This window comes from Symphodus melops (genome assembly GCF_947650265.1).
Source record: "Symphodus melops genome assembly, chromosome: 6".
In the NCBI taxonomy this organism is placed as follows: domain Eukaryota; kingdom Metazoa; phylum Chordata; class Actinopteri; order Labriformes; family Labridae; genus Symphodus; species Symphodus melops.
The window spans coordinates 19,256,920-19,270,130 of record NC_136696.1 but is presented as its reverse complement, the minus strand read 5'-3'; the positions used below and the strand labels follow the sequence as shown (position 1 = coordinate 19,270,130).

The 13,211-nt window shown below is 40.7% G+C and overlaps 1 protein-coding gene across 1 annotated transcript; it reads right to left on the bottom strand.

The window, feature by feature from the left end:
• Window positions 1-2,449: 2,449 nt before the first annotated feature.
• Window positions 2,450-11,119, bottom strand: saal1 (serum amyloid A-like 1). Its single transcript, XM_079347266.1, has 13 exons — window positions 10,999-11,119; window positions 10,230-10,411; window positions 9,927-10,028; window positions 8,844-8,927; window positions 8,593-8,672; window positions 8,450-8,509; window positions 8,255-8,370; window positions 7,562-7,730; window positions 5,227-5,309; window positions 4,926-5,111; window positions 4,359-4,516; window positions 4,139-4,231; window positions 2,450-3,229 (listed from the first exon to the last, which is right to left on the bottom strand). The coding sequence occupies exons 1-13, from the start codon at window positions 11,000-11,002 to the stop codon at window positions 3,152-3,154; spliced, it is 1,395 nt and encodes a 464-aa protein (XP_079203392.1). The 5' UTR covers window positions 11,003-11,119; the 3' UTR covers window positions 2,450-3,151.
• Between the last annotated feature and the right edge of the window lie 2,092 nt (window positions 11,120-13,211).

Sequence of the window (13,211 nt, the reverse complement as noted above, 5' to 3'; positions counted from 1 at the left end):
TATGGAGCATGCCTCTTTAAAGATTCTTGTAATGAATTATTCAATGTCTGCTTACATTTGCGGGTGGCCGTGTCACAAATGAATGAACTGCCTTTGAGCTTCATTTCTGTACTTTCATCATTTCAATATCCTGTCAGGTAAGCTCGTGAAGAAGCAGAAAAGGCAGTTCAGGCGAATGCAAACACCAACATCACTGCATCACTTCTTTTTCTTTTTTTTTCTGTTGACAAGAGATAGAAAGCCACGAACTCAGGAAATGGACTGAAGAGGGGCTTTGATTGCACCCAGTGACATCACGTTTTTTTTTTTTTGTTTTTTTTTATGAACATGCCTTGAACAGGTGGTTGTGAATAGGCTGGGCCTTGGAATCAAAGGAGAGGGAACGTGACACTGCACATGCATTCTTCATCCCTTCATTATCCCTTCTCTTCGCCCCGGCAACAGATGTTACACCAGAGCCTTTTAGACGCTCGGGAGGGCTTATTTAAAAAAGCCCTGATAGATTTGATCATTTTCCTGAAATGTGTCATTTGTATCATCCTTGAAAAAACGGTTTTAAATCACAAACCTTTTCCAGTCAAAGACGGCATCTTAACTCATTCTCCTAAAACCTTTCCACAAACCAAATCCGGCATTCCACCAACAACCTTGGTCAATTGTTCAAAATCAATGTTTTGATCATCTTCAAGTGTTTAAACTGTGGCAGTAGTGGTATAATCTTTCAAAGTTACATAAGGACAAATGTGAATTTTCACAAACAAATGTGACAAAAATAGAAAACATTTCTCTAAAAGGCAAAATGTCAGGTCATTTAAGAGAACAGCGAGTTGTGTGGGCAGAGGTAAACAGAAAAAGAAGGAGCTGACATCAAACATCAGCGTCAGACCGGTCTGACATGCCTTAGCGTCACTGACGTGTACAACGCATCAGGCACACGAGGTGCGGCCCGCCGTGTTGTGTGCGGCCTGCCGCGCTGTGTGCATGTAGTCAGATCATATCAAGCCGCTGTGAAAACTGGCTGACTGACAATGAGATTTGGCAGGGTAGCAAGAAACATGTGGACTTCATCTTGATCTCTGTGACAGGCTGCGTCTTGGAGCAAGGCCTGAAGAAGCAGCACCCAGAGTCAGTGGCCACAAGTAATCTAGAAAGGCCAAGCATGATTAAGTCTGAATCATTCTAACCATTTACAACACAAACAGGACATGACTCGCAGATCAAAGCAGCAGCCACGTTGGTGCTTCTTGAGTCCACTCAGGGTTCACACCGTGTGTCTAGAGATAGCAAGGTTTCTACCCCATAGGGTGATCTCTGTCTTGCACACACTCTGACCATCTCGGGATTTCCATTAGAAAGAGTGTTCTGCATATCAATCCAAGCTTTAATTAAAAAGCTGCTATATTCACAGAGCCTTCGGAAGCCTACTGGCAATGCGCAGGCTGTCCTGCTCTTGTCCATGAGTGGGCGAAATGGTGCATTTGGAAACCAAATGAGATCATTGTTGCCAGGCTTGAGCCTTTCATCTAATTTCATTGTCGTTACCGAGTGACTGTCACCCTCTGGTAAACACTTGATGTTGTCATCAGCATTTGTACCGTTACTCATATGCTTGAAGGGTGAGCCAGAACACACTCAATACGCGTGACGGGAACAAAACTTTTCTTCATCTTTGAAATTAATCTAATAGTTTTATTCATTTTCATTAATTCAATTGGATTGTCCACGAGATTATAAAAAAATGACATAGGATATAAAACTGCATTTAGGAGTACTCGTTTGATGCAGTTATTTACTGCAGCCGTGCTGAAACTGCTCAGTCGTTGTTGTTGTTGTTGTTGTTGTTGTTTCAACACGTGTTTTAATGCTAGGAAGACTTCCCTACCAAACATAGGCTCACCTTGTAAGGTTGTCACTTTGAATTACGGTCACTTTTTATGTTTTGAAGATTTTAGTTGACAATTGTTAAAATCTTAAACTTCACATTGATCAATACAAAACTGCAGCTCAGGCTACACATTTATTTTAGAAATACATGCTTCTTTTTGGGGTTTCACTCAAAACTAGCAAACATCGTTGGTGCTTTAAAAATCCCTTTTGACTTGTTGCACTCAGTGTGCCCCCAAATAAGTGGGTATACGCCTAATTTTTCCCACGATGAGTCTTTGATATGGGCTGTCCAGCAGAGGATTATCTGCCTCTGTTATAGACACTGACATGTAAAAAGACTCCTTTTAAATATTTAGTCAGTGTGTCGTAGAAGATTACAGACAGAGCTGCGCAAGTCATCCCTTCACCATCCTAGAAAAAGATAATCGCAGCAAGTCACAGACATTGCCAATCAATGTGTGTGAATCAGAAGAGTATGCTTCATGGAGTCTGAAACACAAGTGGAGTATACTCTGTGCACACAACTTGATGCACTCCTCAAACCCCTTTGTTCAATATAGACTTCTTCTCCTAAGAGTGTTTATTACTTTCCAAGCAGTATGTTAATTGTTTGGTTCTTTACACATTGAATGTGAAGATAATTTGAAATATAAAAATGATCTCATTTCACTTGTTATTTTTGGGAATAACTGAATGATTGACTTTTCGTAATCTTTGTTTGCATCATTGCTTTTCTTCATCTAGGATCCATCTGACTAATAGTGATTGATTAGTGATTTCAAGTAGCAGATATATCAAAAGAATATTTTATTTATTAAACAAACCTAACCTGCATTTTTATATAATTTCATATTTCTTAAATATTGAGGTTTCATTGCTGACTTGTACGAATCCTTTCTTACAAAAAACATAAATGCAACCAAATCTTTGTCACTGGAGACTTTTCTGCTGATTGCTTCTAGCTCTGCATTAAGCTGGAATGTTCAAAGAAGTATTGTTAAAGCCTCTAAACACAAGTTCTTGAAAAAACAGTTTAATAAAAGTCCAGCTATGGAAAAAAAAAAACATTCACATAAAAAAAAAAGGAGAAAAATGACAGTCTTCATCATATTGTCCACATCTCGTGATTGTGTGACATCTTTGTTAAGTCCAATGGAAATCCAAACAGTCCACCTCGAAGCAGGATCCTTGGAGAGGAAACAGCTGTAACTAAAAAAAGGCTGAGGCAAGACTCTGGATGAGAGGGGAACACTCGTTGGGCATCTCACACAGGAAACCGTTCCCTCACAACGTCTGCCAGTCGGGGATCAGTCTCTGACAGCATCGACTGCAGGTGCTGAAACTGAACAAGAGGAAGACGGGCAGGATGGAAATATTATGTTTATTTTCCACCGGAGAATCATCCCATCGCACATTTTTACATGACACAAGCTCTAAAATTAAACCCTGACACTTGAGCACTTTGCACACATGAGGATGAAGCTTTCCATGAAGAAATACGCGACACAGCATCAGGTACTTTAATCTGGCATTAAATCTAGGAAAAGTGAAACACTGAAGAAGCTTTTGGTTCAGAAAATGAAAACAAAAAAAATCTTCTGCAAGACTTTCATTTATTTTACATTAAAACCTCAGAAAAACTTTGAGTAAATGTCATCAAATCTTTTTCATCTTAAATGACCATTTTAACCGCAATATGAAATCACTTTATAAATATATAAATTTTTTAGACATTAAGTTTGAATGTGGGACCCTCCAATCTTTACACTATCATCAGTTTGCTTTCATTATTTATAATAATAATAATAATAAATCTCCAGATATTAATAGAGTCTTTCTCCTATTTCTGTCCGTCATTCACTTTGCACTCACATGTCACGATGACACATGAATATGTCCTCCTTCCATCTCTGTAATTCGGTTATCAGGAGGTGCTGGAGACCATCATGGTAAACACTGAGCCCCTTTATGCGTTGTTTTAGTTTTTTGATATGAGGACAATATATAAAAAGAGCATTCATAGACTCTTTTCACAACTGTCCCGAGGAAATCACAGAGTCCCCTGAGCCTAAACACCATCCGTCAAGTCTTACAGTGTACTGCACTGATTTGCCTCCAGTCTCGAGATTTTCTGTTCAAATCATCCTCCGTGCTTCCTGCCAGTAAGGACTAAGAGCCTCACTGTTCAATTCTAACTTCTCAATCATTGAATTCTACTTTTATCAACATGGATTCAGGAGAAAGCACTTACAGAAGTCTCGTGGTTTTGAACCAAACAGCCCAGCGCTGTGAGACAAGTCTTCTCTGTAAGATGACCTTCTTTCACCAAACCTGCCACCGTCTCCTAAAAACACAAAACAGACAGTTAAGAGAAGAAATCAAAGCTCCTCTTCTCTTTTCTTCATCATGAAAATAGGTGAGTTTAAGAAACTCAGTAAACAGTTCGATCCAAAATAAAAATCAGAAAACACCTTTGGAATCTGAGCGCAGATGTCAGCCAGAAACTCGGCTGTGATCTCTGCCAGCGTCTGGAGCTGTTCATCTTTTGTGTCTTCTTCATTGGCATCGTTATTTTTACTCTCATTGTGGTGCTGAAGAACCCTCAAAACTGCTCCGATAAGAGGAAGGGCTAAAGGCGAAAGACAAAGGGAAGTGCAGAAAAAACATGCAATAATTGATAATTGGGCATATTTCAAAGTAAATATTATATTATTATTATTATATTCTAACAATTCAAAGTCATACTTCCATTTATTTTTCTTCTAGTTCTTTCTGTTAAAAGCAACTGTACGGTGAAAATACCATTTAAGATTAATATCATTTTCTATAATGTCATTTTATTCTAATTATCAACTCCGCTTGGACCGCTTTGTGGTTCACCACCAACAACAACAATGACCATTGTTTGTGTTACATTCATTTTGGTCATCATTCAAGGAACTAAATGGATTTAAGAAGGGGAAAATCCAGGTTGACCACAGTGAAATCTGGGGTAGATTGCACAACTTCATAACAATAGAGCTGTTACAAAAACATACTTGCATCACTTCTGTTATGCCACTGCTCCTGGCATCCGTAAAGGGCCTGCAACACGGCAAACGCTTGAACCAAAATGCTCTTCTGCTCCAGCAAGACGACTGAAAGATCATCTGACTGGCAGAGGTCCTCGCACACAACATCGCAGACAAAGTCCCACACTTTTCTGCCTGCTCCATCAGGGGAAGCTGGAAGAAAACAATTCCACGTGAAGTTATTTGTCGTGATATTCAGTTCAGTCTTGTGTTGGATTTGATGCCAACAGCTGAACTCGATTGAATAAACTGTGTCGACTGCTCTTACCAAACGTCTGCATGCCCTCGTCTGTGGTGGTCAGGAGCTGCAGGGCATGAAGATAAACCTCTAAGCCATTCGGACTCTCTGATCTGTGAAAATGTTGAACGCTCATTATCAACATCCTACCACTTAGTTTTATGAGCCTGAACTTTGCTCCATCAGGCTAACAACAAATAAGCCAAATGAAACGCTATTTGGAAAGACAATTTCATACACCGGGGAACACAATGTGCTTCACAGAAAAACCAAAAGGATTAGCACCACCACAAAGTGCAAGCGATAAAAAAAAGGAATTTAGGACTAAGAGCTCAATTATAAGAACACATGAACAATCTCATCATTATATATCATATACTGTACATATGACAAACTCTGAAGCCCCGTTTCCACCAAGCAGTCCGGTTTGGTTCAGTACAGTTTGGTTTCAGTTCGGTCAACTCTGATCTCGCTTGCGTTTCGACTCATGGAGCCATGTCAGCTATGACATGTTGTGACATCATAGTCGCCCAACATTGTGTGGCCCACTCTTCATTAAGTTCAACGAAGAAGAAGAACGAGACACAGTAAAGAGAAGGGACCATTCAGGGTCAGATCGGTACCAAAACAGTAGGATGGTAAGGATCCCTTATTTTTGGTACAATTGTTGTGGAATTTTTTCCCTTTTTTTCCTGTTTTCTCTTTCTCTTTTTTTTTTTATATCATAATATTACACAATGGACTGTCGGGGAAAGGTACTCGACACTTAGTGGATCCGGACCCCCTGTTACAGTCAAGACGTCTCTTGCTGGCTTTCCTAACTTTATAGTGCCGAAATGCTAAGGGCACTGGCTTGCCACGAGAATATTCTCACCCTTTGAACATCCCTGGAAAGTCCCCTGATTCTTCACTTTTATAGTGCTCGAAATCATAAGAGCACTGAGTCCCCCGGAGAAAATCCAGAGCTCTTAGCTTCATAAAGTTTGAAATACTAAGAGCACCTTGAATTTTCCACTGGGAAGTCCTGATTCCTTTTATATTTTTTAGTGCTCGAAATCATAAGAACACTGAGTCTCCAAGAAAAAATCCCGGATTTCTATTCTTTATAGTGCATGAAATCATAAAAACACTCAATTTTCCCCCTGGAAAATCTCCGGTATTTCAGATTTTATTGTGCTTGAAATCATAAGAGCACTGATTTTTCCTTGGAAAGTCCCTGATTTTCTCTCTTTATAGTGCTTGAAATCATAAAAACACCCGTCTTCCCTTTCCCAGAGAGTCCATAATTATGATTTGAATAGTATCTCACCCAGTATTCTCTCGGATCAAGTCCGTTGGATCCAGGCGGCCGTAGACGCAGGAAACGAGATTCCGGCTCCCCTGTTCAAACAGGTGGACTGAGTTTTTTTTCCTCAGGCTGGCCAAGCACCGTTCACCCGTTCCCCTCGTGTAGCAGCTCGCTGGATCCTGCCGACAACGCCAAATTGTTGTGGAATTTTTTCCATTACCAAAGAGTGAAAATAAAGAGTGAGAAGATCTATTCAAAAAGGAACCCCAAGATCGATCTGGTCTCAATGAACATTTATTCGAAGGCAAGATAAGCGTTCGAAGACCCCTCTCTCACACGGTGAGGAGAGAAAGAGGCCCCGAGAAAAGGCAAACATGAACACTTATACATTTCCATCACACTACACAGAGCACTTCCCCATCACGCCACACAGAGCCACTGCCCACCTGGCAGGGCACAATCTATCCCCTAGTGTGAGAAAAGAGACTACATGACTATTTACCATCTCCCAAGGCTGAGAAGGAGATGGAGTCCAGTGAGAAAGAGCCTGGGTGACTCTTCCCACATGTACAGAGTGTGAGAAACAGAATAAAGGGAACAAAATGATGGGAAACAAAACACCCAATATGCTGTGCATGTCGTATTCTAAGACATTTCAGATACATTTCATATGACAGATTCTATGAGACCTTCGTACAACACATATAGTACACATGGAGTAAAATTTTCCATAACACCATTCCGAACTTTTTGCAGAGGAAAAGCCAATATATGGTTACCAAACCGAACTGAACTAAACTGAACCAGACGGCTTGGTCTGCTTATAAACTGGTAACACATCTTTTGTTCACATTGAACCGTATAAAGACAACGTGCAATATCAGCACTGATAACCATTTGGTATACTAGTAACTGTATGTTTTATGTTCCATCTCTTATTGTTCAAGTCCTGCCTGGAACTTACTGCTTATTTTAGTATCTATTTTCTATTTTATAGCCTAAATTATTTCTATACTTCTGTACTGTGAGAACAACCAAATTTCTCCCTGGGATTAATGATGTCCACTTCATACCCACCTCAGCTGTTTGGCTGCTTCAAGAAGACACGAGGCCACATCCTGACGGCCTTCACCGTCAGCCTTCTCCTCCTCCTTACTCGGGTCAGCGGTGATCCAACTCTTCATCAGCTCTTCGTCAAGGTCAAAGAGTTTTTCAACCAGCTCTCCAACCTTCTCCAGCAGGTCAGCTGTACAAACAAAACACGACACGACGCATTTAAAACAAGAACTACATTTTTGACTTACAATAGTTTAAAAAAAAAAAGTCTTAAGAATTAAGGATCTTGTTCTTGTAAACAAACAACTTCAGTTAAAATTCAGTTTCTCATCAAAAGGCATGAAGTTCATGCATGTGTACACAACGTATATGCTGATTACAAATTTACAAAGCATGTTTTCTAAAGTCACTGAAATCAATCTATTTTTGTAGCAGCATTGTAGCTTAGCTTGCTGCATTTTTTGCAACATATGAATCAGTGAAATACTGGAATACAGGGTGGCTATTTGCAGTGGGTTACAGACATACATGTGTGTCCTTAGCAAAAACAACAGGGACACAAAAACAGCTCTAAAGTGCCATTAGATTGTGAAAACCCTTGGATAGACTATGGGCTGGGACTTCAAGTTACTGTAAGTCATCATCAATGCCTACCAGATATTTAATTTTATGCACAAGACGTGTTGTGAGGCGAAAGAAAGAAAAGCTCCATACTGTTGGTGGAACAAAACATGATGAAACTGAGGTTGACGAGCACAGACGTATGCTCTCGTATTCGCTGAAGCCACAGGGAGCAGACGTCTTTCTGAGACAAACAGGTCAGCAGCAATCTGCAAACACAATCAGAGAGGATTAGCTCTCCTCTCTCAGACTCTGCCTCACACGTCCACAAAATGAAGCACATTTTACCTGCTTGTTTCCAGAAGGGTGGGTGGATCTGGTTCACCAAGAAGAAGCAACAGCACAGCGCTGTGGACACAGGGAGTCACACGGGTCAACAGCAGTGTGCAAAACCTTTTAATGGTAGATTACAGATGAAGACTTTAACCCACCCCAAGTCTTCATGTAGGCTGAGAGTCAGACAGGTTTCCGGGAAGCAAGCAATATTCCCAAGAATTCCTACACAAATTTCCTGAAGAAAAATCAACAATAATAATCTTAAATTATAAAGCACGTCTTAAAATCAAGTAACTTGTTGCTTTACAATTATTCATTATTATTATTAACTGACATTGAGATTCTTACGAACATAACTTCCAGCGTAAGACACAGAATTTAGTTAACGGATACATGATTGACTCACTGTGAGACGTGGACAGCGAGATTTGGCGATAACCCCGAGAAGGATGTCGGTAGCTTTGAATTCCTGCAGAAGACCTGCAACATCCTGCAAACAGTTAGCAATCAACAGTTATTTATAATGTAAAGCATTAATCAACATATTAGGTACATTTAAAACTAAAGTCCGTCTGACAATAAATCTTACCTTTAAAAAGATGTATTGTTGTATTTTAGAGATGTCGATACAACCTATTAATGATTGAGCCCATGGTTTGAGGTCCTGTTTCATTTAATTGCATTGTTAATTCGAGCCCAACCGATGAATCGGCCTGCAGATAACATTGAGATGCTAATATCGGCTGATATTAACCAATATTACAAGATTTATTCCCCAGTCAAATAGTGCTTCACCGGCATTTCTCTTTCTGGCTGTCACCAGCAGAACGTGCTATCTGGACACAGCAAACACTATCACTCATTATCAGGGTGCAGAGGAGATGAAGGTACAGTACGGAGTAACTTTACCGCTGAGTAACCATCTTGTCTTTATGTACTCTTTATCTTTTTCACGAGTGTTTGATAACTGCATTAAAAGCATCAATGCAGAAAATGTATATCCATCTATATTTCACCAAAGATCAAAGACTGATCTGCAGATTTAGCAGTTTCATATCAGTCTGGCCTATTCTTAATAACTGCAACAAACCATAACGTCGTAGCTTTCATGAAGGTATGATTTATGTTCACTCTTCCTGTGAAAAGGCAGCTGCTTCATTTTACAGCGGAGTTAAACTGGTAAATAACAGCATGGTTTCATGGTTTCAGTCCTGTAACTTGAGCTGACACAAACGTTACATTGGGATCAGATCTAGTATTTTGTTGTTAAACATTCGATCGCAGACTGTAGTTTTATTAATTTACCCTTGAACATGTTACGTGTATTTTCTTTTGATACGTTTTTTAAAGACTAACCAATAAATAAATGATTAAACTGACATATTTTACTAATTAAATCCATGTTATCACCCATTTATTTGCCCATTTAAAATGTGATACCATTTTGCAAAAATCCTGACTTATCTCAGAAATTGAACACATACTTTACCTTATCCATTGCCATATCCCAGACTCTACATAGATCTTCCTCGTCACTATCAGCAAGCTGCATCTCATCTTCAGAGTCCTCCTCCAGATGTTCTGTGACCATCTAGAATCATTTTACACGTGTTAATTAATAATGGCCTTTAAAAGTTAGGATCAAGACATTTAAAAACACTGAAATGTCATTGTCATGATAATTGTCATTATCTGATCATTATCACACTGTGATGTAAATCAGTCTAGTTTACTGTAGAGAGGCAAGATGAATGAAGATGTGACACTGGCAAAAACGTTGTTCCCTTCTTACATTGATGAGACGAGTTAGGGTGCTGAAAATCCAGTGTTTGCTGTAAACTGTGTCTCCAATGGCATCCAAATCTTCCTCGCCTTCTCCATCGTTGGTGTCGTGGGGTGGTGATGGGTTTCTGTCAGCTTCAGGTGACTGTATTCCAGTTGGAGATGAGGATCTTTCGGTTTCCCTGCCAGAGTCTGAAGGGAAAAAAAAAAAAAAAAGGTTGAAGGAAATAGAGACGAGTGACATAACACCACCCCCGTGTTAAAAACTTGGATTCTTTATTTTTGTTGCAGCACAATGTAGTTTATAAAGCAGGACTGCCTCGTAGTACAACCATGCAATTGGGCCATGATTAAAGAGGCATTTACTTTGAGCTATTGGTATTTGTTGTACTTTTATTTGTGGTGGTGTAACATTTGTTTTGACGCAAGATATATATTGTGTCAAAACAAACAAAAAAAGATATACAAGTGATATGAACTAAAATCCAGCAGAAAAACAGACAGCATTTTAGTTAAAGCTAGTTGTACCTTTAAAATTGCAACATCATTTCAAAGACACAAACTTTATTCTGCCAAAAGAAGAAGAAATAAAAAGACTGCAGATTGCAGATGACTATTTAACAATTTGTTATGGTTAAAGGTCACAATGCTGCAGATAAAAGTAAACTATTGTGAGGGGAACTCTGCAGTCCATTTAACTGATCAACAATTTATATTAACGATTAAACATGTTTGTTAAGGCTAGCTTTCCTTTTGATTCAACAGCACATTTTACTCACCCATAATCACTGCTCCTTAACATTGGGAATGTTTATTAATCACATTCAACTTGTCACAGACGACATTTCAAGCAGCCTCCATTTAGTAAAGAGGCGTTGTACGCATGCGTGAAATGTGTACGTACGTCCTGCGTCGTCTTCCTCTTGTGGTCGACCACTGGAATTTAAAGTTAATGCCGCCATCTACCGTCAGCAAGGGAAACGACAGGCTTCTCAGACACTCTTGTGAATATGATCAGTCAGAAATACTTCATTAACACAACACAGGCGATGCATTTATCCCTGCGCAGAATAGTCCGTGTGTGAGCATAAATAGATAAGATATGAGCATCCAGATCTATGAATAAGGAAGAAACAATGAATTATTAGTTAAATAAAATCGAACTCAAAATATAGAAATAGCCTAAATAACATAAATAAATATTGCAAAAAGTAGATGGTTTTGTACATCAGTATGTATTGCTTTTACATTTTCTGCGAAGTGTGAAGGCTTTTTGTGATGATTGACCAATTGACTGCAGAAATAATCAATTTATAATGAAAATAACTTAACTATAACTATAACTAACTATAAAGTAAATATTATTTGAAAAAATTGTGTTTTTTTTCTAACCAAACCTTCCCACATTCGACCGTGTCCCTCGCGGCGCCCTCTGGGGGGTGCTCCGTGAGTATGGGGTTCGGGGCCCTTTGGTAAGGGCGGTCCGGTCCTTGTACGACCGGAGCAGGAGTATGGTTCGCATTGCCGGTATTAAGTCAGACCTGTTCCCGGTGCGCGTTGGCCTCCGGCAGGGCTGCCCTTTGTCACCGGTTCTGTTCATTACTTTTATGGACAGAATTTCTAGGCGCAGTCAGGGGCCGGAGGGGGTCCGGTTCGGGGACCACAGGATCTCATCTCTGCTTTTTGCGGATGATGTGGTCTTGTTGGCTCCATCGAACCAGTGCGCACTGGGGCGGTTCGCTACCGAGTGTGAGGCGGCTGGGATGAGGATCAGCACCTCTAAATCTGAGGCCATGGTTCTCGACCGGAAAAAGGTGGTTTGCCCCCTTCGGGTCGGTGGGGAGTCCTTGCCCCAGGTGGAGGAGTTTAAGTATCTCGGGGTCTTGTTCACGAGTGGGGGGAAGATGGAGCGCGAGATCGACAGACGGATCGGTGCGGCGTCTGCAGTCATGCGGTCGCTGTATCGGTCCGTCGTGGTGAAGAAGGAGCTAAGCCGAAAGGCGAAGCTCTCGATTTACCGGTCGATCTTCGTTCCTACCCTCACCTATGGTCATGAGCTTTGGGTCATGACCGAAAGAACGAGATCTCGGATACAAGCGGCCGAAATGGGCTTCCTCCGTAGGGTGGCTGGGCGCACCCGAGATAGGGTGAGGAGCTCGGTCACCAGGGAGGAGCTCGGAGTAGAGCCGTTACTCCTCCACATCGAGAGGAGTCAGCTGAGGTGGTTCGGGCATCTGGTCCGGATGCCCCCTGGACGCCTCCCTAGGGAGGTATTCCGGGCATGTCCCTCCGGGAGGAGGCCTCGGGGTAGACCCAGGACACGCTGGAGAGACTATGTCTCTCGGCTGGCTTGGGAACGCCTCGGGGTCCCACCGGAAGAGCTGGAGGAGGTGTCTGGGGTGAGGGAAGTCTGGGTGTCTCTGCTTAGACTGCTGCCCCCGCGACCCGGCCCCGGATAAGCGGTAGAAAATGGATGGATGGATGGAAACCTTCCCACAAAGATGACATGTTTAAAATATATAGAGTTGTCTTTGCATATACTTGCCTTCAAACAGTTGAGCCTGGATGAGCTGTGGCACAGTTTGATTTGGCAAAGACATGAAAAGATTGGCCGCTTATGTCAGTTGTTCAGGCTGAGAATGTGAAACATGTTTCAGCTTAGCTACCTTTTCATTGGTTTTTACGATGATGTTTCTAAAAAAATCAATAAACACTTTATCTTTTGTGTTTTTAGGAACCTAAACCACAAAAGCAATATGGTTTATTGTTTAAAGAATACTCATAACTGACATTTTAACACTGCATTGAAAGGAGAATACACATCCTCCAATAGGTTTTAACTATCATCTTGACTCACCTTAGTTTGTGGTCAAATAAGTAAATTGAACTAAAATGTGGCTTAACTCAACTCAAGTTTATTACACACAAGACAGCTGATCCAAAGTTCTGAATATCGCATACAGAAAAAAACATTACAAAGTTGACAAGAACA